The 27,461-nt window shown below is 48.0% G+C and overlaps 1 protein-coding gene across 3 annotated transcripts in view; it reads right to left on the reverse strand.

Annotated features, from left to right (window-relative positions):
- Positions 1 to 27,461, reverse strand: part of CCDC63 (coiled-coil domain containing 63) — a 31,534-nt gene that overhangs the window by 3,706 nt on the left and 367 nt on the right. Inside the window, exons 2-9 of one of the 3 annotated variants that reach the window (XM_049619328.1) lie at positions 27,136 to 27,305; positions 24,089 to 24,278; positions 18,292 to 18,411; positions 14,435 to 14,616; positions 13,466 to 13,647; positions 11,338 to 11,558; positions 5,265 to 5,309; positions 1,551 to 1,743 (exon numbers count right to left, since the gene is read on the reverse strand). In XM_049619328.1, the coding sequence (XP_049475285.1) occupies positions 1,551 to 1,743; positions 5,265 to 5,309; positions 11,338 to 11,558; positions 13,466 to 13,647; positions 14,435 to 14,616; positions 18,292 to 18,411; positions 24,089 to 24,278; positions 27,136 to 27,305 (1,303 nt within the window). Of the gene's footprint in view, positions 1 to 1,550; positions 1,744 to 5,264; positions 5,340 to 11,337; positions 11,559 to 13,465; positions 13,648 to 14,434; positions 14,617 to 18,291; positions 18,412 to 24,088; positions 24,279 to 27,135; positions 27,306 to 27,461 lie in introns of all 3 variants that reach the window. The other 2 variants (XM_049619327.1, XM_049619329.1) reach the window with 2 other exon arrangements.

Here is a 27,461-nt window from a genome sequence, read left to right on the forward strand (position 1 = left end):
ACTTGTACATGGAAACAAACTGGATGGATGTTACATAAAAGGACTGCCATGAATGGGAACAATAGTGTGTGTGGAGGGGACACCAGCCTCAGATGAGGCAGTGGAGGGAAGCCCGGCTAGGGAGAGGACATTTAAACGGAGATCTGAGAATGAGAAGGAACTCAGCCTGTGCAAAGGCCCTGAGGTGGGAATGTGTTGAGGGGAGGGTTGGAAGAATCCACAGAATAGTGTGACTTGTGAGAGAGCAGGACACGAGGACATGACAAATGTGAGCAGGGGCCAGGCTGTGTAGACGTGATAGGGTGTGGGCAGGAAAGAGTTAACACAGCAGTCCTGATTACTCTCCCCTGAAAGACCAGCTTGCCAGGTTGGCCTGAGGCTGGCATCAGGGAACTTGGATTTCAGGAAGGTTCCTATCCTCACTAAATGATAATAGAGGCTCAGTGCACCTCACCTGTATGTATAAAACATGTTTATGCTAAGTAACTGCTTTGTTTTTTTCAAAACCCTGGGCACAGCCTCTCTAATGAGCTCGCCTGGTTGGTAACACTTCACTTATGTCATCACAACTCAATGCTGGGGGAACTAAGTGCATCATCCTGTGTGACCCCTCTGGATGAGGAACCCTTGGAAGCTTGCTCCTGGCTTACTCCAGACTTCACCCCATGCCCGTTTCCCTCTTACTGATTTTGCTTTGATCCTTTTGCTACAACACATAAAGCCCAGAGTACCACTACAGGCTGAGTCTGTGAGCCCTCCTAGCAAATCACTGAACCTGGCACGAGGGGGTGATTGGGAAATCCCCAAACACGGAGCGTATTAAGAACCTTAGATATTATTCTAAAAGCAAGCCATTCGCTCCAAATTGTGATGATCTCTGGAGGCACATCCCTCCTTCTCTGTCCTGAGCTAAGGGCCTATGGCTAGAAATGTGTGTTCTAGTTGACAGGCATTTGCTACATGCCAAGCACTGCTCTGAGCTCTTTATTTCTTCCTTTCCTATCCGTATGCTTTTCAATTCTTTTTCTTGCCTTACTGCATTGTTTAGGACCACCACGATGATACTGAATAGGAACAACGCGAGCAGACACTCTTGCCTTGTTCCTGATCTTAGAGGAAAAACATTCAGTTTTTTACCCTTAAGCGTGAGGTTAGCTGTGTCTTGTAGATACCGTTCAAAGTTAAGAGAGTTTCCTTCCAGCTCCAGTTTGCTAAGAGTTCTTATCTGAATGGATGTTGAATTTGTCAAGTGCTTTTCCTGCATCTATTAATACGATCATATAGCTTTACTCTAAGAACTATTAATTTATTTAAACTTCCCAACAGCCTTATGAGGTAGATATTAGTTTACTCCTCATTTTTTTTTGGAGGGGGGAGGACACAGCTAATAAGAGTAGAACCAGGACTGGAGCCCAGGCAGGCTGGCGTTACAGCCCACGTTTCATCACCAGGCTCAATGCCACCCAAAGAACAAGTCCTCGTGACTGCTCACAGAAAGTTCCGGAAATAGTTCTTAAAGGCCCAACGAGCCCCCCACCCCCTTGACTCACCTAAGTACTGTGGAAGGTTGGTGTCATTGATTTTCCCTGTCTCCCCTAAGTGCCCCAGGATCTTGGTGGCATCACAATTTATCTTTTTAAACAGACTCTCCACCGAGTTCTTGAGATACTCCAAGGTCTTGCTGATTTCCTTGTAGCTGTTCTCATACATGTCTGCCTCCTCCGTGGTCTTCTTCAGTTTCTCCTGGTGACAGACCCCAATTCCCACCCAAGATCAGCCAGGCTGCACCCTGGGCTCTGCCCACCCATAAGGACTTTCAGTGGGGATGGGGGTTTGGGACCCTCTGGAACCAGAGCCTCTGAACTACAGATTTTCAGACTCTGAGGGGATACAAAATCAACGTACTAAGCCTTAATCAGCATTCTAAAGAAAGTAAATAGAACAGAAAAGAAAGGAAAAGAAAATACTAATAGACACTGCAGGTAATGAGGGTAAATATTGTTAAATCTAAGTTTTGTTTCACCTACATGTACGTACATGTGTCTACATGTGTACGGGATTACAATATTTTTTAAAAGCTGGTGATTCATTTTTTAAAACTGTGGCCCACAGAAAGGAGTACATTTTACAACGAAGCCTAATTCATAGTATACAATGTAAATATACATACGGGTATGGGTGTGTGTTTAAATAGATTATCTAACCAAATGACATAAATGCTTCACAGATCAATATTCTTATTGTGTGTTCTCATATTTTCTATTGTTCTGTTTCATTATTTTTGAAGGCTGGTTCAATCCAACAAACTGATTTTACCACTCACTGGGTAATACACATTGCTCTAGTCCAGTGGTTCTCAAAGTGGGGTCCCTGGGCGACCAGGAGCATCGGCTTCATCAGGGAGCTTGCTAGAAATGCAAATTCTTGGGCTCCAGTCCAGACCCTGAATCAGAGGCTCTGGGGGTGGGCCTGGCAATGTGTGTTTTAATGAACCTCCAGGTGATTCTGATGCATGGTAAAGTCTGAGAACCCCTGCGAGTCCATTGGGTCGCAATCTTGGCTTCACGTTACTTTCACTTGGGACCTTCAAAACATCTGCTGCCCTGACCCCAGCCTCAGAGGTTCAGCTGGTTTGGTCTGGCGTGCAGCCTGGGCATCCGAGGTGAATCTGACTTGCAGCCCTGGGCTGAGAATCCCTGCTCTTGGGTCGAGAGCTTCCAGTCACTTCCTGACTCTCCCTCTGAGCTCTCAGCTTGCTAAGGTGAACTGGGCCCAGTGAGGACTGCCCATTCCCTGTGGCTCCTGCATCGTCCCAAATAACAATCCCAAGGGGCCCGTCCTATCCATACCCCCATTTTCCAGGTGAGGAAACTGAGGCTCTGAAGCACACAACCAGGAGAGGGAAGCCAAGATCCGAACTGTCACTCGACCATCACACCGGGCAGCTTCCTCTGTCCTGGCTCCCAGGGCTGAGTTTCCCCATATGACTGCAAGAGCTGCCCTCTCATTCTAGAGGCACGTTAGGAGATCACGTGGTCAAACAAACAAAAAGCCTGATGTGGCTGCGACAACATGTGTCTAGCACCTTACACATCATCTCAACACAGCCTCACAACTGCTACAGATTTCAGGTGAGGAAAACAGAAGGTCAGAGGTCAGAGAAGAAAGGCGAACTTGTGTTTAGCTTCCTTGTATGGAGTGGTCTACGTACCTGACCTTGGGTTCATTTCTTGAGCGATTATTTAGTACCAAGGTGAGGGGATTGTGAGGTTTTACTGATTTACATCATGAACAACAATGATAGCTACACTCATAATTCTCCGCTCTGCCATTTGCTTAGTGTGCACATGCATGACTGACCTCAAACTTCACAGTCCACTGAAGTGAAGATGATTATTATCTCCATATTAAAGGTGAGAAAACAGAGGCTCAGAGAGGTTAAGTCAGTTTCTGAAAGTCACACAGCGAGGGAGTGACTTTTCTGAGAGTCATACCCAAGCGTTTGTTCCCAGGTCCTGGTTGCTTAACTCCCATGCAAAACCCTCCCGTTAAGGGGCAGGTGCTCCCACTTCTCTCAGAGGGGCAGGAGAGGATGAAAGGGAAGATGTGAGGAAAGTCTCCAGGAATAGAGCAGAGGGAAATGATCTTTAGCAGGGGGTAAGGGAAAAAAAGGCCCTTGTGATTCCATTGCTGTTACGACAAATTCTCCTGCTTGGAGTATTTGCTTTGAACTGAGGCCCCCAGAAGTCATGCTGCAGCCAAGGGAACAAAGACGGGATGAAAAGACTTCAGATGTGGGGGAGACGCTGGGGGCTGCCTGGTCGGCCTCCCCAAGGTGCCCCTCTTTAGGCCTTCAAAACCCAGAGGTGCAGAGCCTCACCAGTCCCAACCCCAAGGAAGCATCTGGACGACACTGGGTGGCCGTGAGCCACTGGGGACGTGGGGCCCCAATCATGTGCTCAGCTTGAGGAGGGTCTCCTTGGACTTGGACCCTGCCTGAAGCGTCATTCCCGTATCTGGGCTCCTGAGAGAGGCCTCTCTGAGCCAGAGCCGCAGAATGGTGCCTTGTGCTTTGCTGCCCCCCAGTGGCCCATTGGAGAATGGCACCGCCATCCCTGTCTAACCAGATGGATGCCAACAAAGAAAATACGCCACAAAGAAGGAAAGGAAAATGATCCAGGACTGCAGTTCCTGAGTCAGGGACTGTTGGATTACAACAGGGCTGTGCAAACTCTCTGGGTTCATATCTTTGTCAGGTGTTTGCTATCTATTCTCCCCTTACGCCTCAATAACAAACTCCTGATTGTATTTGGGGCGGCAATGTGCCCAGCTGAAAATTATATTTCCAAGCCTCCTTTGCAATAGGGATGGCCAGCAAGATGTAAGTGCAGAAGTCACTGGCTGAGTCTTCACAGAAATAACTTTTAAGGTAATGGGAACGATATTTTTGCCTCCCCCACTTTCTTCCTGAATGGAACATATAAGTGATGTCTGGATCATCAGCAGTCACAATGCAACCATGAGGCATCCCTGGGAAAATAAGCCACACGCTGAAGATGGCAAACAGGAGGAGCCTGGGTTACTGATGACCTCATGACCTGAAGTACCTATCTCCAAATGTATTTAACAAAATAAATACTTCTACCTTGCTTAGGCCATTGCTGCTTTGGTTCCTGGTGATTGGCAACTAAATACAATGCAAAGCTCAAATACAGCATCCCAGCTCCAAGGTATTAGTCAAATGACTTTACCTCTCTGAGCCTCAGTTTCTCATCTGTAAAATGTAGAGACCACAGCACCTAACCCACAGGGCTGTTGTGAGGATTAAATGAGATAATACACGCAAAGCACTTAGCCCAGTACCTGGTACGTAGTAAATGCTCAACAAATGTTCATAATAACTGTTATTGACAGCAGGCCACAGCCAGGACAAGGGGGAGAGAGAAAAAAGTTACTGAGGCAGAGCTCTGTCTGGAATTTGCCAGTCTGGGATGAAATTATAGGCACAAGTGCCTGGGCTATGCTCCCTGAAGTCCGGGAGTCTTTAAAGCAGGCAAAGGGCCTATAGGGACAAAATTCTACAGGCATATCTGTAGCAGAGGCTGCCCATGACGAAGGGTCAGGACATGTCAAGACATGAGCAAGGCCAGCTCAGTCTCACGGGGCAGATATCATACTCCTCCTGAGGGCCGCCTGGCAGGCTGCATGACAGACAGACAGACAACAGAGACTCCCACGTCCCTCCCTCCCCACCGTGGTCTTACCTCCATCTGTCTCAGGACAGAGCAGTTGTCATCATGGGATGATTTCTGCTGGGATTGCAAGAGGATGATCTCATTCTGCTCACGAGAGAACCAGACCATAAGGACAAGTGCGTGCTCCCCTCCCCGCCACACCTGAAACCATGCCTGTGCCTTGAGACGATGATGAGGATCTAAATTATCTGTTTCAAGGAGCCCCCAAACCCCTGGGCCCCACTTATGCCCATGGAGGTTCTTTCTGATGTTTCTTTGTAACGTTTTATTTATTTTTGAGACAGAGAGAGACAGAGCATGAGTGGAGGAGGGTCAGAGAAAGAGGGAGACACAGAATCTGAAGCAGGCTCCAGGCTCCGAGCTGTCAGCACAGAGCCCGACGCGGGGCTCGAACTCACAAACCGCGAGATCACGACCTGAGCCGAAGTCGGACGCTTAACTGACTGAGCCACCCAGGCGCCCCTGATGTTTCTTAATTAAAAGGATGAGGGCGTGGGAGGGCGGGTGGTTCATCCGTTCTGAAGAACTGTCTAGAACAGCAGTCAATAGAACCGTGATGGTGGCAATGTTCTCTCTGCAACACCCAGTCCTGCAGCCACTAGCCACTTGTGGGTATTGAGCACTTGAAGTGTGGTAGTGCCACCGAGGAACTAAACCTTAATTTTACTTAATTTAAACTTACATTGCCATGGGTGGCTTGTGGCTACTGTAATGGATGTAACGTAAAGGCAGCTCCAGAGCAGAGGTTATCAAACTCCAGCATGAATCAGAATCACCTGGAGGTTCGTGAAAACACAGATTGCTGGGCCCCTCTCCCAGAGGTTCTGGTTCGGTAGGTCTGGGCGGGGCCCAAGACTGTGCATTTCTCGAAAGTTCCCAGGAGCTGCTGCTACTGTTGATCCAGGGACCAGATTCAAGAACCCCTATGTTAGAAGAGTGTGTCTAAATATAAAAGGCTACCCTCTGAATAATTTCATCTCTAGGAATCTGTCCCATGGAAATAGTAGGACATGTGGGCAAAGTGGCTGTTCAAGGTTGTCTGTCAGGTTATTACTCAAGAATGGCCCCCAATTAGGGGCGCCTGAGTGGCTCAGTCGTTCAAGCTATTGACTTCGGCTCAGGTCATGATCTCACGGTTTGTGGGTTCAAGGCCCTACATCGGGCTCTGTGCTGACAGCTCAGAGCCTGGAGCCTGCTTCAGATTCTGTGTCTCCCTCTCTGTCTGCCCCTCCCCCACTCATGTTCTGTCTCTCTCAAAAATAAATAAACATTAAAAAGGAAAAGAAAAGAATGGCCTCCAGTTAGAGACAACTTAAATGTCTACTGATAGTGGATGAGTTAAATCAAAGATAGTATTCATATCATGGGGCAATGGGTCTCAAAAATGTTTTTAATATTTTTTTTTCTAAAAATATGGTTTAAAATGAAGATTCCTGGCCCATTCTCAGAGAATCTAGGTTTGTAAGTATAGGATAAAACTTGGGGATCACATTTTTAAGAAGTTTCTTATGATTCTACACAGAGATTCCAGGGTCCCCAGAAGCCATTAAAAAGAACATAGAAGATGTTGGAGGGTTCTATGATGAACTTGGGGGGAAAAGTTTTCAAAACAGTGTGAACTGTCTAGAATGATCCTGGTATTGTAAATGGGCATCTTTCCTACCTCAGGACCTTTGCACTTATTGTTTCCTCTGCCTGGAATATTCATCCCCCAGAGATCTACATAGCTTATTCCTGCAAGTCTGCTCAAACTTCACTTCTCAACTTTCCATGCCCTCACTTCGCTCCAGAACCCCCCCTTTACCTGCTGTGCTTCATCTTTTTATCCACACCACTTCTCATTTTCTAATATATCCTATAATTTTTAAAAGTTTATTTAGTTAAGAGAGACAGAGTGTGAGAGGGGAAGGGGCAGAGAGTGAGGGAGACAGGAAGAATGCCAAGCAGGCTCTGCATGGCAGGCCAGTGCACAGAGCCTGAATGGGGCTCGAACACACGAAACCATGGGATCATGACCTGAGCCAAAATCAAGAGTTGGACTCTTTGATCCACCCAGGCGCCCCTACCCTATAATTAATGTATTTAGTAGGCTTGTTGTTCATTGTCTGTTTCTCAGCCAGAATAGAAGCTCCATGAGGGCAGAGCCTTTTGTTGTTCTGTTCTCTGTCCCATAACCAGGGTCTAGAATAGTGTCTGGCACATAGTAAGTGCTCAATAAATACTTGCTGAATGAAAAAATAACCAAAAGAACACTTTTTTCAACCAGAATACATGAATCTATATATACTATATAATAATCACTATGTTAAGTTTAAAAGCATCACCCCCCAAAAAATAAATCAGAAGGAAATAGATCAAAATAGCAACAATGATTGTCTCTCAGGAATGGGATAATGGATGGTTTAAAAAATTGAATCCTTAGGTAGTTTCCAAATTTTCTATAATGAGCAAGCATATCCTTCTCTTATAAGATTTTTTAAATATTAAGCATTTTCTTTAGAAACAAAGTGTTTTCAGGACTTATTCAACAGGAATTTGCAGCTCTGCTAAGCCCCAAAAGGCACACTGTTCTGTAACTTCAAAGAAAAGCTCAGAAGCTACTGTCGTCGTTCACACACCATTCTACAAATGGGGAAACTGAAGCCCAGGCAGATCAGGGACTTGCTCATCCTTCATCAGTCATACTCGTGCCCAGGCCAGAGACAGGCTGTGTATCTTAGAGAGGGGGTACCGTCACGGTGAAGGGGAAAGATCGAGGTCAGTTTTGTTCAGTAACCATTTCCTCATCGGTTCAGTTTCCGACTAGCGTCCTCACATCCCTCTGCTATGGTCCGTCCCTGTCATCCTAGCGGGCTAGTAGGGTGCTGTCTCCTAGAAAAAAAGAATCAGCGTCCTGCCCACTCCCAGGTCGCAAACGGACCATCTTTCTTTCCATCCTTCAAACCTCTGCGTTCAAAGACCTTCCATGCAATACTGCAGATGGCCACCTGAGGGCAGCGGCGAAGCGCCTACCCCGGAGGCCGAAAGCTCCAAGGCCCGCAGGGCTGGGCGCAGGCGCAAATCGGACCCAGCGGGTCTCGGTGGATGCTGAGCCCGTGGACGTCAACCTCGCGCGGAAGTGCGGGCCGGAGTCGTCTGATCGGATTTCCCGAGAGGAACCGGAATCCCGATTCCCATGTGGAATATCCCGATTTTCAAATGTTAGCAACTAATAATTTTTAAACTGGGAGGGGGAGGTAGGGGAGACGACGCAAAAGAAGAAAGAAAGTGGGATTCAATCAGTTACGACCTCTGATCCCGGTGCTCGGGGAAGGGGCGAAGTCAGATGTTAGTGTCCTAATTGTTTTTCACTTACATATTTTTCCTACCTGAACCCTAGTTTGAGCAGAGGTGCCACAAGAAGGTGAAAAGGTCAAGGGTCCAGGCAACCCCTCCAACCACCCCTCCCAACCCCCACCCCCTTCATCTACAACTGCTCCATTTTACCTGTTTTTTTTTTTTTTTTTTAATATTTTTTTTTTTTTTTTTTGAGGGAGATACAGAGACACAGAGTGCAAGCAAGCAGGGGAGGGGCAGAGAGAGAGAGAGAGAGACAGAATCTGAAGCGGGCTCCAGGCTCCAAGCTGTCAGCACAGAACCCGAAGTGGGGCTTGAACTCACAAACTGTGAGATCCTGACCTGAGCCAAAGTCAGACACTCAACCAACTGAGCCACCCAGGCACCCCTTACCTGTTTGCTATACGGTGTTTCCTCAACCTGGGTTTAAACAAAAATGTTCTGTAGCTTTTTTAGTAAAAGTTTGGAAAGTACTGCTCTAGTCCCTTTATGTCATTCTACAGATGTGGAGACTGAGGCCCAGAAAGGGCAGGAGTTTGGTCATCTTTCATCAGACACACTCCTCCTAACAGAGACAGGCTGCCAGCTGAAGGAGAAATGGATGGTACCCTCATAAGTGAATAGGAAGGTCCAGGTCAATTACTGTTTGGGAACCATTTCCTGGTGTCTCCCACTGTGTGCAGGGCCATCCCGAGCACTAGGAAAGAAGAGGAAGTATACTCTTGTGCCTGTCCCCTGGAAGATCACCTTCCAGAAGGGAGACAGAGGGAGACAGGAGACAAGCTCATCTCTCCCACCCCTACCCCCACCACACACACACAGCTGGACATTCTCCGTTTTCCCCCAAATCCACCTACCTCCCTTCCTGCCCTGGGCTCCTTTGTCCCCTGGCTTGGGTTGGGCCCGGACAACAGGACTGGAAAGATGTTGGGGGTACCTGGCAGGTCACTAGCTCGGTTGCATCCCTCCAGGAGAGACACATGGACAGCCTTCTCCCCTGATTCCAGAAAACGGCTCCTTCCCCTTACCTGTTCTGGAGCCCTCTTCTGTTGCTCCTGAACTTACCCTTCGTAATTTCCTTAAGCCATTGTAAATAGCGCCTTAAAAAAAAACCCACCTCAATTTACCCATTTGGGGCGTGCCATATGTTTCCTGGGATAACCCTCACAGATAGCACCACCTTCAATTCCATCGTGTTCCTGTGCTACCTGTGGTATTGTCTATCACTATCTATTATTGTATATTAAGAGTTTTCTTTAAATCAGCCCAGTTGTGTTCATTTTATTATGTTTACCCTTATTTCCTTACTGTTACGAGTATTTCTTATCATCCTAAGTACCAATGTGCATTCAATCAAAAGTTCACAAGCTATATTTATCCTAATCCTCATAAAAATTAACTCATCACTAGTAAATTAAAATGTTTTCCCTTGGGGCGCCTGGGTGGCTCAGTTGGTTAAGCGGCTGACTTCGGCTCAGGTCACGATCTCGCGGTCCGTGAGTTCGAGCCCCGCATCCGGCTCTGTGCTGACAGCTCAGAGCCTGGAGCCTGTTTCAGATTCTGTGTCTCCCTGTCTCTGACCCTCCCCTGATCATGCTCTGTCTCTCTCTGTCTCAAAAATAAATAAAACGTTAAAAAAATTAAAAAAATAAAATAAACTGTTTTCCCTTAAATTCTGGCTACTGGCTACTTACACATAGCCAGTGCACCTGCTCCGTATTTAGGAAACAGTGACATTGCAAACGGAAGTGGCCCGCCTCGTCATACAAACAGCACGGGGACCCCAGAGGGAGGAGTAATGAACTGCCAGAGGTGATGACATTTGTGCAGGGTCAGGACTAATGAGCAGTATTTCATCAGAAGAAAAGCAGGGGGGGGGGGGGGGGGGGGGGGGGGGGGAGGAAATGGCACAGGGAGGCCTCAGAGGAGGGAAAGGTCTAGGATGGATGAGACTAGGAGCTGCCCAGGGCACCCTGGGGTCGTGAAGAGAGCTGTGCCTGCTGCAACAGGTTGAAGCCAAATTTTGAAGGGACTGGAGTGTCATATAAGTTTAGACTCTATCCTGTTCAGACAGTTCCAAAGGCTGTTTATGTGTGTTCTGGGGAGTAAGTAGCCCAAGAAGCCAATTAAGTTTGGGAAATGATGGGCTTAACCAAGGTAAAGAGGTTTCTTTACTGCAGGACTCGTCAGAGCCTTCATTATGCTCATGTATATCAAGTGTCTTCAAGATGGTTTGACCATCTCTACTCGGTTCTGTGAAGCTGCTGATTAACAGGAGTCAGCAAGCGTTTAAGGCAAAGGGCCAGATAGCAGATACTGTAGGCATTGCAGGCCACATACGATCTGTCTCGTACATACCCTCTTTTTTTTTTTCCTTATAACCTTTTAAAAAATGTAAAAACCATTCTTGTTAGCTCAGGTCTGCACGAAAACAGACCACAGGCTGTATCTGGCCATGGCTATAGTCTACTGAACCCAGGACTATAGAACATACCATGGGTTATGTCACTATGGTGGGGGGGGGTGGGGGGTGACAGGACCACACTAAGGACTTTGCATCAGCTGAAGGCAAATACCAACCTCAGAAAGGTTAACATGTAGGGGGGAGAGCCTGGGGGAATACGGTGTTTCCCAAAGCGATCAGACCCCGAGGCCCTCTTCTCTATAGAGCAGCTCAAGGTGTGTTTCAAGGAACCCCCTTTGAGAAAGGCCGTTAGGAGACCTAGGAAAGAAGAGCAGCCCCGACCTGGATCCTCTGGGTCTTCTTGTGCATCGTCTCCATGTCATTGTTGAGCTCCGTGACGTACATGAACCGAGCAAAGTTCTTCTCCTCCTTGGCCAGAAATCCCTCGATGAGCTCATTCAGGTCCCCGTTCTCTGTCAGCTTCAGCAGCCGCAGGTGCGCCACCTCGTAGCTCTCAAAACTCTCACCCTTGTTCTTCCTCTTGTACTTCTTTGCCTTGAGGGCTGGGAAGGAAAAGCCGGGAAGTGTGAGGCTGAGAGGAAGCCGCTGGGAGCGATGCCAGGCGGGGAGACGGCTCCGTAATGTTTATTGTGCCTGGGGAGGAGGCTAGGCTTTTCCAGGAGGGGGAGTGCAAGAGCTTCGTGCCCTAGTCGCTTCACAGATACGTGACTGAACATCTACTGTGTGCCAGACGCTGTGCTGGGCTCTGCAGACACACTCCCCTGCCCCGTGGAGCTTCCAGCGCAGGAATCAGACAAGCAGAGAAGGGAAAAGGAGATGTCCACGCAGACAGAAGAAATCTGTAGCCCAGGTGATGGAGGAGACGGGTCAGGTGCTATGATGGGGGAGCTGGGTGGCCAGGGAAGTCCTCTCGAGGGAGATGACATTTGAGCAGGATGAAGGTCAAGGGAGCCCTGTTGGCAGAGGGCCCCGGGCAGGCTCAGACCCCAGCAAATTCAAGGAATGAGAACCAAGAAGGTTCTCCAGGCTTCGTTCTCTCCAGCCTGATGCCTGCAAAAGCCCCACCTTTCCTGAACCCAGTCTTCTCTCTCTCTCTCTCTCTCTCTCTCTCTGTCTGTCTTTTTTTTAGGGAGACAGAGAGAGAGAGAGAGAGAGAGAGAGAGAGAGAGAGAGTGAGAGTCTTAAGTAGGCCCCACACTCAGCACGGAGCCCGCTGCGGGGCTCAATCCCACCTCCCTAGATCATGACCTGGGCCAAAATCAAGAGTCAGACACTTAACCAACTGAGCCACCCAGGCGCCCCAGTCTTGTCTCTTTGGTTTGGCCTCCACATGACAATCACAAGGATCTTTCTAGATCTTCCTAGGCACCTCTGGCCACGTGACTCCTTTACGTGTTATGTTAAAGAGTGAGAGATGGGGTTTCTCAGAAACACACTTTTCACAACACGGTCCCAAATGTAAAGACAGGAAGAGCCAGGAGATGCTGAAGGAACAAAGAACAAATGCAGCTTCCCGGGGGGCTCTCAGAAGAGCTCAGATTTTTTTCCGTCTGTTCAGGAGACAGTGAATACAACGGCCCTGAGACTGTCCTCCTTAGAAAGGGCTCTTCTTGCAAGGGTGTCCCGTGGCGGGCACCTGGGCACCTAAATGGTAACCAGTGCCCTACAGGGATATAAAACTTTGCCCGAATGCTCGGAGGGACTCACTGTGCCTAGGCTGGGCAGATGTTGTGTGCGGTTGACGCTAAACACGGACTTTCCTTCCAGGAGGCTGGCATTTTGGTGTGTGCAGGGGAGAGGACACTTACGTCACCAGCCCCCAGTAAGATCTTGGGCACCGAGGCCGTAATGAGCTCCCCTGGCAGACAGGTCTTCACACGTGTTGTCGCAGTGAGATGCTGGGGGAATTAAGTACGTCCTGTGCGACTCCCCTAGGAGAGGATCCCGGAAGCTCACACCCGGTTTCCTCCAGACTTTGCCCGGTGCCCCTTTCGCCTTCGCTGACCGTGCTTTGTGTCTCCACCTCCCAGCCATGCATGTGCCTACACACTCAATCTTTAGAGTCCTCCTAGCAAATCGCCAAACGTGGGGACGGTCCTGGGGACCTAATACCCGAGTCTCCCCCAGCAAAACAATGGAAGGAGAACCTCAGAGTAAGGACACGTCCTATGGGTTAGGGTTGGCCAATAAAATACAGGACCCCCGGTTACATTTGAACTTCAGACAAACAATACATTTTTAAAGTATAAATTGTGTCCCAATTGCAGATAACCTACAAGTAATTTTTATGTAAAAATTTATTCAGTTTATCTAAAGTGTCGATTTAACTAGGCATCTTGTAATTTTATTCGCTAAAGTTGGCATGCCTACTACAGAAGGACTTGGGCACCCTCAGCTAAGATGGGCAGGGAGGGGGGAGAGAGAGAGAGAAAATGCCTGGAGAACGTACCTTCTTCCTTTTTGCTCTGCTCCTCGAACTCTAGACGATCATTCAGCTTGATGAGCAAGAAGGACTTGAGCTTGGTCTCGTGGGCATAGACACGCTCCAGCTCTCGGATCTCCAGGTTGTACTGAGAAATGTCCTTCTGCTGGCGGTCCTTCATGGCGGCCATTCGAGCCATGGCTTCCAGCCTGAGTGAGGCAGGTACAGGGTCTGAGCGTCTGGAGATTCCTCCCTTCCCCTCCCCTCCCCTCCCCCTACCAGACCAGAGGGACTTTCTGCCAATGGCCATCACTTCTTTTAATCGTGGAGGTCGCTGGGAGTGGAAGAACAGCCCTCCTTACCTGAATGACAGGAGCTGCTGGCTCCAGACCATCCCCAGGAAGTGAGTTTTCTATCATCGTCATCACCACCACCACCATCACCATCATCATCATCATCACCACTTGTCAGTTACTGTGGCCCAGCGAGTCCTTATATACATATATTGTTTATTCCCCCCTACCACCCAAAGTGGTCTTACAATAATACAGTAATGATGGAGCCAGGATTCAAACCCAGATCTGACGCTAAAACCTGTTCTCCTCACAGCCCAGCTATATGCCTCTTGCCCTGGAGTGGGAGGCAAGGAGATAAGCCGGACTGAGAGGCCCCTAGGACCAGAGGCAGGGCTACCTGGAGGAGATGGTTCGGCAGAGAAGTCTGAATCTCAGTCCTACCACATCCGCCATTTACCTGGCTCTCAGGCAAATGGCATCTCTAAGCCTCTGTATCCTGGTCCATAAAATAGGGGTAATAACCCCCGGGGGCAGTTGTGAGGGTTGCAATGATACCCAGAGAACCTGGCATCGTGCTGGGCACACAGTCAGTGCTCAGAGTTATTATGATTCAAGATCCCTCAATGCATAAGCCCAGGGGCAGAGGTGCTCGGCAGGGGCTTAAGAGACATCCCTGCCCCTAGGTCTCCCCCCAGCCCACCTCTGCTCATAGGCCTGGGCAGCCTGCTCGATGGCCACATTCATGGTTTTCTTCTGCATCGATAAGCGCCGTAGCAGCTGCTGATACACATTGTGATACGCAACCTTCTCATACCGCAGGTCCTCGATCTCCTTCCGGAGCTTAGCATTGGTGGTCAGCATCTTGTCAAAGTGCACGGTGACCTGGGGGCGGGGCCGTGCTTCAATACTGAGCTCACTCCTGGGGCATGAGACAGCTTCCGAAGACAGCCAGAGGGTGGGAAGGTCTTCCCCCACCTCCAGCCCCAGGCCCACAGCACCGCATGGGAGTGCTGGGTGGGAGACTTGGGCTGGCCACCAGCGGGCTAAGTGGTCTTAGGTAAGTCCCCCCACCCCCCGGATTTTAAATTTCTCAACTACCTTTATCCCTAACTTCCAGTTTTTAGCAAGGGCAGGGGAGAGGGGAAAAGGTAAATAACGCCATGAGGAAACAAGCAGCCGAATCCAGAAGGTAGAACTTTCTAGAAGACGGCTGACCCAGACTCTTCAACAAGTTGGTGGCTGGAAAGAGTCGGGATGGGGCTTTTGTAGAGCAGGGTTTCTCAAACTTGGCACTGTTTGGGCCTGGATGATTCTCTGTGGTGGAGAGCTGTCCTGTGCTTTATGCTGTTAAAGAAACATCCCTGGTCTCTACCCACTAAATGCCAATAACACAGGAGTGTCTGGGTGGATCAATCAGTTGAACGTCCAACTTCAGCTCAGGTCATGATCTCAAAGTTTGTGAGTTCAAGTCCCACATCGGGTTCTGTGCTGACAGCTTGGAACCTGAAGCCTGCTTCGGATTCTGTGTCTCCCTCTCTCTCTGCCCCTCCTCTCTCTCTCTCTCTCAAAAATAAACATTAAAAAAAAATAATAATAAAAATAAATGCCAGTAGCACAGCCCCAACCCAGTTGTGACAATCAAAAATGTCTCTTTTTAGAGACAATGTCCCTTTGGGGGCAAAATCATTTCTGCTTGAGATCCACTGTTGTCAATTAAAGAAATTTAAGAGACCTATTGGGTGAAACTTGACAGTCTCAAACTTTAAAAGACATTTTGGAGCCAGCCAGAGAAGTTTTTAATGTGGGCAATATTAAGGAAATAGTATTAATTTTGTAAGGTGTGATAATGGTTTTGTGGCTATGAAAGAAAATGTTTGATTTTTAAAGATGATTGATTTCAGAGATGGAGGTATTTGGGGTGAAATGTCATCATGTCTGTAATTTACCTTAAAATACTTCAGGGAAAAGAAGGGTGAAACAGAATAGTAAAATGTTAACAGTTACTAAATCTAAGTGATAGGTATGTGGGTGTTCATTATTTGATTCCCTCAACTTTTCTGTACATCTTAATAAATTTATCTTAATAAAAAAATTTTTATGAGCAGTGCTCCCATAGACACTGAAAAGAAACAATTGCAGAAAATAGTCCTAATCACAAGAAAGTAGATTTGATCAGAGGTTTTCAAGGCATATTTGGAGAAACCTTAGGCTTCCACAGGGCTGAGATGGGGTACGACAAGTGAGGCCACCAGGATGCAAAATTTAAGGAGGTACTCATTTTCTGGTGTCAACCCTGCATTTCCATGAGTGCTTTCTTAAATTCTGCACTCTGGGCTCTTTACTTGCCTCACCCTAGTCCTGGCCCTGGGCTCCTCTGTAGGATATGTCAGTAGCCACCACACAAGGGAAGGGAATCCAGGAACAGAATCATCCTTATTCTCTCAATATCTTCCACTTACCCTTAAGAAGGTACCACTTATCAGTCATTTGCACTGTAGTGTGAATTCTACTCCAGGACTGTTGCCATGCTACCCATCCTCTGATTGTGGGATAAAAATGGGGAGGACTCTCACGCCCCATTGAGTAAATAGAGGAGTCTTTAAGGTCATGGAATATTTGGGGACCCTGAAATAACCTTTAGAGTTGGTTACCTAATCTACTAAAAGGCACACCCAGAACTGGTCAGGGAAGAAAGGAAAGGGGACCATTTTGAGATGCAAAAGAGCAAACCTCTCAGAAATAAAATAGGGGACATACGACAGACGTTACAGAAATAAAAAGAATTATAAGACAATATACTGGGAACAATTGTATACCAACACATTAAGATAACTTAGATGAAATGGACAAATTCCTAGAAAGAAACAAACTAATGAATTGATTCAGGAAGAAATAGAAAACCTGAATAGATCTATAAACAAAAAAGTAGACCTCTATCATGCATACCTTTATTCATTCATTTAATCAACAGATGTTTGCTAAGTACCTACTCTAAGCCTCACACTGTGCCAGGCAGTAATGATTCTTAACCAAGGGGATCATTAACCTTAACCTTGATTCTTAACCTTTGGTTTCACTGGGGTTTTCAGTAAGAGTTTCACTGGGAGTTATAATAACAGTGCAGATGCCTGGGTCTAAGCCTTAAAGGTTCTGACTCAGAACCAGTGAATCTGGAGGGGACCCAGGAATCTGCATGTTAACACAAATCCTAGGCATTCTGAGACACGGGTACAAATCACCGTGCATGGATATTAAAAAGACACTGCCCTGTCTTCAGTCCACTTTCAGGTTACCGGGGCAGACAGAGGTCATATCCAATTACCTTCAAACATGCCCGGCTAAAGCTTGATGGTCAGAGTTTGGGGGAAGCTAAGAGCTTTGCATAATGAGGCACTGACAGGCTTCCTTCCAAATCAATTCACTTTCCCTCTCTCCTGGCTCATTTTGTGAGAACTGTAATTTCACAAGTCAGACTGAAATGTGTTTGTACCTGCCCAGCATTGCTTCTTTCTTTCTTTTTGCTTTTCCAGGAGAGCCATTTCTCCCTGGCTCTCAGTCCACACTGTTGGATAGGGCCGCCATCCCTTGACTTCGGGTGGGGGCTGTGGGAGTGGGGGGAGTGATACAGGCGTAGTTATGTGACTCAAGTCCATGTATTTCGTTCTTTTGACCACCATGATTGGTTTAGGGATGGGCGCTTGACTCAGGATGGCCCAATGGGAGCCCTCCCTGCGACTTACGATTGAATTCTTAGGAAAGAGATTGTCTTTTTCTGTTGGTGTTTGTTCACATTGGGGGGCTGCCCAAGAATGTAGTCATCTCTACGCAAAGGAGAGATGGACAGAGAAAGTATCCTCAAGACATGTTTGGGGTATCTGGATTCAGCTGTTCCTGAAGGCCCCACTTTTGCCCCTGAAATTTTAGTTCCATGACCAATCCATTCTCTTTTTTTTTTTTTTTTGCTTAAGCCAGTTTGCAATTTAGAAAATCCTGCTTAACGCAAAACTCACTATAAACTGAAAGCGATCAGGAAATACCGCTTTTCTCTTTATCTGGTTATGCATGTCTGTGCTGAATATCTCCTAGAGACAACATCAACAACGACCAAAAAGTACCAGGTCTCACAGAGGTGTGAACAGATTGCGATGGGAGGGAAGGTCTAACTAATTCTGCTTGCTGAGGGCTAATATTTGAGCTGCTTCTTGAGAATGAGCAAGAGTTTTTAAGTGACTAAGAACAGGTATCCCGGGAGGGGTGGGAGATGGGGATGGTGGGGGGAGGCGGGCAGCAGCATGGTACATAAAACGCAGAGAGCAACAAAGAGAAAGGCACCTTGGGTAACAGTGGGTCAACTAGTGGATGGAACAGAGTGGATAGAGTAGGGTGGATGGTAAGTCTAAAAGGCTGCCTGGCTTGTATGAACCCTATTATTTAACCTTCTTCTGAGTCAACCAACAAGATGGATATGTTCTGCTAAAGGTACCATGGGGATCACTCCCTGCTCTGAGCAAAGGGAAGGCAGAGCGGTTTGCAAAGCTGCAGAGAACACGTACGTACGAGATTCAAACGGGTTTCCAAAATGTGGATCTGTTTTTGCAGTTTCCGGGGGTCATTGGCTTTCTGTATCTTGGCGAAGATCTGTTTTTGGTTTATAATTTTTTTTTCCATCTGAGCAATCTGGAAAAAAAAAGAGAGAGAGAGAAACCCCCCCCCAACTGTGTTAAATTAATATCTATATGGGTACAGATTCAACAGTTCATTAACTTAAGTGTGCTAAAATAAAAACTCTAATGTTCTTTCCTTTCCTACAAAAGGATTTTTTTATTTCTCTCTCGAATGCATGCTCAACGCAACTTAATCTTAGCCAGTTTGGGGTAAAATGAGGCGATTTAGAGTTTTTGCTTTTACCTGTGCATGTACATTTCACTCACCTTTTGGTGCAAGCTTCTTTTGGTTAGGTACCATGTCACCTGTGGCCAAAAGCATCGCTAACACACCGTGCGCTTTATGCACTGGGATCATTGATTCTGACTTCAGAGAAGGGACATACACCCTTGCCATGGCTGGCAGGAGAGAATTTTGGTGTTTCTCTCTACGCTTGCAGCTCCAGCCAAGTTCTCCAGACCCAAGCATACCCCCCACCTCCACCCCCGCCGTCACCTTCCCACAGAGCTCACCCTGTAGTTTCTCATACAAGCGACAGCGGGTCATATCATTTCCTCACAGCACTAGCAACGTGCGTAACCAACCTGACATACAGCTTTAACCCAACCCAGGCAGAGATCCAAACTGCCTCCCAAAAGTTAGCCCCATCTGGAAGCAGCTGGCTAGTGCTAAATCCTAGCAGGTTCTACAGAAGTTTATGCAACTATTATCTGAAGACAAGTGAGTGCCGGGTCCTAATGTGTCAGAGGTACTTTATCTTCTTAGGGTTTGGACTGAGACTAAGCTCTGAGACTTTTTTTTTTTTTGGAACCCTGCTGGGTGAAGGGTCAGGGCACTGCCATTTAAAGCAATTTTTTTATGTTCTTGTTTGTCTGGAGGTAGTAACTTGAATTCACTATCTGAAGCCCAGCTCCTGTCTGGAAATTGAGAAGTTCCAGACGAGAGACGTTAAGTGCTTGGTGTAATGAAATATAAAGTTTGTCAGCTACATGGAGGCTGGCTTCCAGCTGGGAGCAAGGCGCCCCTGTGCTGAGCTTGGGCTGATGAATTCTGGGAGCAGTCGCATCCGGGGTTCTATGTTAGTGTCCCTGAGATGGTGGTTTCCTTTGGTTATTGCCAAATCTTCGGGAGGTCTATACAGCGCAGTCTCAGTCATGACCATGGAACATTGAGAGAAAAATCTATACTAGAGGTTGCAAACTATGCCCAAGCAGGTGGCATAAAAGAGTAAAGTGGGCTCACTATAAGACCGTACAGGACGGTGGAGAATATAGAAAACTGGAACACATACTCCCTGCCTTAAGAGGCAGCCGCTCGTATCATGCAACTACAAATTATAGAAAATGCAACTAAACAATGGCTCAAACAAATTATGGTTTATCTTCCTCTCCATAAACGTGCCAGGTTAAGTTCAGTAACTCAAGGAACTAAACACAAGATCTCTGTAATTCACCTGGCCTTTCCCTGATGGTCAAAAAATGGCTGCCACTGCACCAGCTTTCACAGTCATATTCCAGGCAGGAAGGTAGAAGAAGCAACATGGATAAATGGCTAGGACCTACATCTAGGAAACAAAACTTGCTAGACACCCCCCAACAGACTTCCCCTCAAATTTCATTGCCCACCTTTAGCTGCAAGGGAAGATGAGAAACATAGCTCTTTAGGAATCTGTTAGAGAGGAAGAAATAGAGAGTTGGGTAAACAGCTGTGGTGTCACCACAACACTATTTAGTTGCAGCTGTCCCATGGAAATTCAGGGTCAATGTTACCCAATCTTTCCGTCTTTTTTCTTTTTTTGAAGAAAAGTCAGATACCCAAATTTTTTACATGAAATCTCTCAATTTTAACAAGTTAACTAATTAAAATAAATTTTAAACACTGACTGGGCCAAAGCCCTCATGTCATCAGACTTAATCTGTCCTGAAGACCACCAATTTGGTCTACACCCACATTTAATCTTGAAGGAACCACAGTATGCCCATGAAAGATGGTTTCAGGCAGTGAGAGATACCAAGCAAAGGACAGAAGAATGTTCCAGAGCCAGGCAGCTGGAAGAGGTATGAACAGCCAGAACTGTAATGGATGCGATGGGTTGTTGGCCCCCAAAACCCATCTCACCCCAGAAGGCTGATCCAAGCCAACCATGGTAATGCTGTCCCCTCTGCCTATGATTTATTCATTCAAGGTTGGACAGGACTAAACCAGTTAGGGCCTACGAATTAGGCAGGCTGATTGCTAGGGAAGCCTCTGGAGAAAGTTTCCTCATTTCCTAAAACAGTCATAGGAAGAGATAGTCTGTCTTCTTTGCAAAAATCATTCTTTTCTGGAGGGCCATAAACAGACCAGGTTGGGCTCTCACACCACAGTTTACTGCCCCCTGGTCTAGCCCCCAACCAATTATAGAAATTTCATTTCCCTTTGCCAGTGATTGGCCTAGAAGTAGGTATATGCCCTGGCCAATGAGGGAAAATCAGCTGGAGAGTTTCTGTGAAATATTCTCTCCCTCATAAGTGAGAATATCATGTAAGAACAAGTCCCCCTATCCTTTCTTCATATCTTTGAATGTGATTCTGTGAGAAGCTATACCACCTACGCTTTGGCAGCCATCTTGTGACCATGAGGCGAGGGCCAACCAAGAGGATCGGAGAGAAAAAGACCAACCCATCATTGTAGAGCTACTAACCCATCTCTGGGACAATCTTTTTCCAGACAGACATCGTATTATGTGAGAAAAACAAACTTCCATAGCCCAACACATTCCCACTGGTACATCAAGCAAGATGACAGCTCAGATGATGAGGCATCAAGGGAACCGCCAGGTTGCCCACAAACTCGTAAGGCACGTGAACACTGTTTATGATTCAATCACAGTAGCCAGGCTTTGGTTCAAGTCAGACCCCCGTCTACTTTCTTCTCTCTTATGCTGTGCACAGGCAGCTCCCTCAACACAGAGCCCCACTAACTCACCTACAAAGTGAAACAAACGACTCGTCGTAATATATGGGAGGGCAGCATCTCCGGAGCAAAGCGTGGCCTGCGCCCAAGGGATGCCCGCCCCTGCCTGAGTTCACCGGGGGACCTCAGGTTCTAGCTCCTTGCCAAAGGATGCTGTGGTGTCAGCACTCTGCCCAGTGACTCTTGTCATTAAACTCAGCCTCCTGTTCCCTTTGGCATCTCTTTGTCAGACGTTGCTTTTGTGACGCCGAGAGTAATTAGGCCTCTGCCCAACGAGAGACACATCCAAGGCTGCACCGCCAGAGGAATGCGTTGCCTACGCAAGGTGCTCTCTCCAGCACGAAGGCATAGGCTTATTTGCTTTTTGAGGCCAGGCAGGGCCTGGTGAGGTCCCTGCCTCCAGTGACCTCTTGCAAGGAGGAAGCTCTGGGCATAGCAGCAGGGGTTCTGGGACCCGCCCTCCCTGGGACGGAGCTGGGCAAAAAGGGCTTTTGTACAGCGTGGTGAGCCCCATGCTCTTTTGCGGATTCCAAAGCAGGCTGCCTTTTCCTACTATTTCTGAGGACCCATGTCCCCATCTTTTCTTCACTTTTCCTCTTTCTTCACTGCTATTGCCTCCTTTCTCATCCACAAATTCATTCATTCATTCCTCAATGATTCTTAGACACCCTCTCTGTGCCAGACAACAGGGGGATGCTGGTGACCAAGACGGTATCATGGCCCCTGGCCTCAACACAAACCTATAATCTAGGACTAGAAACAAGCTATGAAGCATAATTAGTCCTAGGAAAAGGGAGATGTAAGGCATTTTGGACATGTCCAGTGGGAGCATCTGGCAGGGAAATGAAGGGACAAGTATCCGGCAGAAGTAGCATGTGGGCTGAGTCCTAAAGGATGAATAGGAGCTCCCCAAGCACAGAAGATGGAAGGGCAATCCGGGCAGAGGGAAGGGCATGTGCAAAGGCCTGCACGGGAGAGACAGCACTGTAGGTTTATGGAGGTGGCCAGTGTGGATGGAACACGGAGGGGGGAGCAGGAGGGAAGGTGGAAGGGGCAGGAGGGACACAGGGCAGCCGAGCCAGCAGACCACACGGGGGAGTCTGGCCCTTATCTCAAGAACAACAGGAAATTACTGAAGGATTTGCAAGCAGAGGAAAGATGTAATGAGATTTCCAGATTCTTTCAGTCAGTAAATATTTATTGAGGGCCTACTATGTGCCAGGCACTGGCACACGCGTGGGATGTACCGAGGGGAACAAAACAGACATGGTCCTTGCCCTCCTGCAGGTGACACGTTATAGGGACAGATGACACCTGTGTTAAGCCATAATTACCACTATGAGAAGTGCTATCAAGGGGGGGCCATGGGATGTCGTGAAAGGGGCCGAGGGGGTGTTCTGGGATCTTCTGTTTGACTGCTGAGGTTCACTCTCCACTCTGTGCCACCCACCCTGCTCTGTGCCCCAGGAAGCTGACCTGGAAGGAGTCCACAATGGCCTCCTTGCACTGGGGGTCCATGGGTGAGAAGAGAGAGGTTGGGGTATTTGTTCCCCCTGGCATGCTCCCCGTGTTCAGGTTCCGGGGTGTGCCCCCTGCCCACTGTGGCTAACCCTACAGTGCTTCAATGTCCCTACTCTGTGCTCACGCCCTTGTAAACAGTGCCTCATAAAACTCTTCTCAAAGTACCTTACTGAGCATACTATTTGTTTTTGGCCAGGAACCTAATTAATGCAAGGGGGATATGCTTTAAATAGGAGAGAGGACATAGAAAAGGCCTCCCTTTAGGGCACCTTTTGGGATGAGCACTGGGTGTTGTATGGAAACCAATTTGACGATAAATTTCTTATATAGGCCTCCCTTTAAAAGTCACATTTGAGCTGAGACATAAAAGACAGACAGCGGGGATCAGGGGAACGCGTGCAAAGGCCCTGAGGTCAGACCAGTTTTCACATATTTGGAAGGGGGAAGTCTTCTGCAGCTGGGTGAGATGAGTGAAGGAAGGAATGACGTGGGATGAGAACAGAGGGGTAGGCAGGGCCTAGATCACAGGGCCTCTCCAGCCATAGGAAGAGATATGACCATTAACATTGTCCAACAAATGTCTCTAGCTCTTTGCCTTCTGGATACATACACTTCTTCGACCCTTTTGTGGATGGGTAGAGTTGACTGTTTGGGGATGGGCATTTGGGGTATATATGGATTTGACTATTTTGAGCCTATGGGTCATAAGCAGAAGCAATGTACTGCTTCCAGGCTGCAGCTTTCAATTGCCAGTGTGAGACTTTCCAGAACTTTTTTGGTCTGCCACAACACCTGGCAATATTCAAGACGGTGGATACCCCATCGGCCTGGTCCCAGGATGAGAAGATAGAAGAGCCCTGGCCAATCCATGATAGACACAGCAGGAACGAAGAAGAAACCTTTATTGCTGAAAACACGGAGTTGTGGGGGGAGGGGTGTTATTGCGGTGTAACCTAACCTCTCCTGACCAACACAGCGCGTGGTTGAGAACTGACTCTAAGGGTAGTGGGGAGGCGCTGGGGAGCACAGCGGAGGAATGGTCTGGTAGCACTGGGAGAGTAGGGGTCCCAAGGTGGTGGAGTGACCACAGTCACCTTTAGACTATGGGGGGGGGGGGGGTCAGATATGGCCTAAGGCATGGTGGGTATTCCCGCGCCCCCCACCCCCGCCCTTGCTCCTCGCTCTGGTTAACCCCCTACGAGAAAGACCACACCTTCTCATCCAGCTCTGCCAACAGCACCTTCTGTGATTTAATCAGGGCCTCGTAGTCCTCCTTGGTCTGCAGCAGGAAACACAGCTCCGTGTAGTTTCTCCCATTCAGTTCCAAGTTCTTCGAGGACTTGATGAGACCCAGAAGCAGAGTGATCTCCTCCTGCTCCCTCTGCAGGGTCTTGATCTCCCTGCTGTTGGGAAAGCAGCACGTGGTTGACTCTGAACCCCGCCCCGAGTTGACCTTGCCCGGGTGCCCCAGGCTCCTTAGCGCTGCAGGAGCCTCGGAGAGGTACTTCCCGCCCCTGCAAGTGGCAGGGGCTTGTCAGGGTCTGGGGTCCAGGGCTAGAACTCTGACCGCCCGCCGCCCAGTTCACCGCACCTTCCGTGGCTCCGCCCCTCTCTAGCGGGCCTGTGCTTGCTAGGGAACAATTCGCAGCTGTGCCTGTCAACACCTAAGTTCTAGGACCAGGTCCTCTTTTGCCAGCAGCTCATGGGCATCTGTCTGATCTTGCCGACTTTCTTTCCAGACTTTGCAGCCAATGATCTCTGGTCACGAGAGGCAAGCCCATCAGCCAGGCATTTTCAATTTCGCCTCAACACAGAGATGCTCAGTAACCTCCAACCTCCCCCACTGTCTCTACGCGGGATGCTAATGATTTATTAAATGACTGACGTGAGTCTCCTCTCTCTCTCTCTCTCTCTCTCTCTCTCTCACTCGCTCGCTTTCCCCTTCCCCTCTGGAGAAGAGAGGGGTAGGTGTGTGGGCAAACAGGGATTTTGAAAAGAAAAGGCTCGCGCGACTACTCAACAACCCAATGACTGGAAACGGCACAGAGGCTGTTTCTGGCAAAGTCGAGGCACCGACACCTGCTGCACAGTGCGGTCTGCAGACCTGCTGCCTGCATAGCCTTTGGAAGCTTGGAGAAATGCAGAGGCTCAGGCCCTAACTCAGGACCTATTGAATCAGAATCTGCTCTGTAACAAGATCCTCAAGTGACTCATGCACATTAAAGTTTTGGAAGCATTATTCTAGAACAGCAAAATGTTCTGGGGGGTGAGGGGGGGTGTCTGCAAACATTTTTCTTTAAAGGGCCAAAAAGTAAATATTTTAGGATCCGCAGGCCCAGATGGTCTCTATTGCAACGATTCAACAAAGTAACCATAGGAGACGCATAAACAAATAGGCGTGGCCATGCTCCAATAAAACCTTATTTACAAAAACAGGCAGCCGGCCAGACTTGGCCCAGGGGTCATGGCTCGCTGAGCCCTGTTTTAAAGCAACACTCCAATAGAATTTCTGTAATAATGGAACTGTTCTCTATCTGCACTGTCCCATAGAATCCACCAGCCACGTAGGCTGTGGAGGGCAAAGGAAGAACTGAACTTGAAATGGTATTCCGCCAATTATAAATGTAAATAGCCACCTGTGGGAATGCACCCCTAATTCTAGAGCAGCTTGTCTTCTAAACCTGGTAGCTGGGACCTTTCTCCCCATCTTAAGCCCCTCTTGGCAGGGGGTCTTTGTTAAGGTGGAGAGAAAAACTGAACAGAGTCCACCAGAGTTAGGAATTCAGAGGGCTCAGCAAAAGCAAAAGGAGGGTTTGTCTGTCTTATCAGCAGGACTGGGGCCGGGAGTGAGGCGTCCCTAAATTTAAGGAGGCTTTCACTCTTAAGGTGGTATAGGTGTAGGAGAAACACTGGAAAAAGCACTTCCTTAAATATTGCACCCTGGGCACCTCACTCAGCTCATCTCAGTTCTGGCCCCTATTTATAGGTGTTTCACTTGAAGAATCTAAGATCTCCACTTTTCCACTCCTGCCCCTTTAGGTCCGTCACAGTGAAAAGTGGGATGAAGGTGGTAGTGTGAAGGGTAAGATTCCAGAAAAACTGTCAGAGACCCACCAGGAAGGAGGCATTTCCTGATGCCCACCAGCGGTAAGCTGTGAATCAGGGCTGCCAAGCACAGATGTGCAGGTTGTGGACTGCACAGCCCAAGAGAGAACCATCTGCTTGAAAAACAATCATTGATTTCTTGACTTAGTACCCTTTCTTGGGAGATGCTTCATCTTGTTCTAACAACATCCCTATGTGATGACAGTGTTTCCAAGAGATGGCAGTAAAGTGTCTTGAGAAAGGGCGTCTTTTTCTAATTCACAGGAAGATCCCAAACGGACTAGCGGTAGCTCTGTGTGAGTTGAATCCATAGGAAATGGAAAGAGCTCCTTTTCCCCTACCCTCTGAACTTCACACGTCATCTAACAGTAAGATTTTCTTTCTAATAATGGGCAGTTTCTGCCTGTATAAATGTTAAGGATGTAGCTAAGGAATTACATTCCCTTGAAGGGAATCTAAGGATATTTGCTTATTCAACCCCAGGGAACACCTTTCTATTGTCTAAAGAAGCTATCAACATCATAATTTCTAGGACAATCCAATTTCAAATATTTGATCTTGCAGACTCCATTAAGGATGCACAAGCAGGAAATATATTTTGGGATAGACACAGCCTGATGATTTCCTCTCCTCGGGGAACTCCCCCACCTCCATTGCTAGAACCATGGGAGTGACAATAGCCATTTTGTGCCCTATGGTCCTGTCCCTCCCCCGGGCACAGCTGATTGGACCAGAAGTAGACACCTGACCCAAACTAAGCCAATCAGATTCCCTCTTTCCTGGGACTTTGGGATTCACTACAGTCTGTGTGGTCCTTGGTAGCTCAGGAGTTGGGGCAGCCACCTCCCACCGGCCAGGGCTGAGATCCAGATAGGGAAGAACGAAACCCACGTGCACAAAGAAACAGGAACCAGAAATAGTTTTTCATTTGGGTCCTTCCCTGAGGCATGGTTGTCCTGCCCCCCTTGGAGTCCCTGTGACACCCTAATTCTGAGAATAAATTCTCCCTCCTACTGAAGCTGTCCCACCTAAGTACCCAGATTGGGCTCAGAATCGGCTTCCTGCCCAGAGGCCACATGAGAAAGTAAATCCCATGAAACCAAATCCAAAATTTTCTCCAAGCTCGCTCAGTACAAAGCTCTGACCATCACTTACTGCTGGTTCGAGATCTTCTGCTGGGAGCAGAAGTTGAAGGACTTGCGACTTTCCACCATCTTCCTGAATTGCTGCTTCAGCTTCCGAAGCTCAGCCTCAGCCAGCTGTTCTTTGACCTTCTCTGAAGGTTCCTTGAGAACTTCGGAGCGTTTTCTCCTGTGCTTCTTTGACTGCGTGAGATGGGAAGAGGCATTGACCAACGGGTTGGGTGACCAGAGAAGCCTACATTTCAGCCCAAGGGCAGAGGGCAGAGGGTGTCTGGGGGCAGGGCTAGAGGTGGGAGACTGGCCTTGGGTGATGTCAACTGCTTATCTGTTACAGGGAAA

Source organism: Panthera uncia (assembly GCF_023721935.1).
Source record: "Panthera uncia isolate 11264 chromosome D3 unlocalized genomic scaffold, Puncia_PCG_1.0 HiC_scaffold_8, whole genome shotgun sequence".
Taxonomy (NCBI): Eukaryota; Metazoa; Chordata; class Mammalia; order Carnivora; family Felidae; genus Panthera; species Panthera uncia.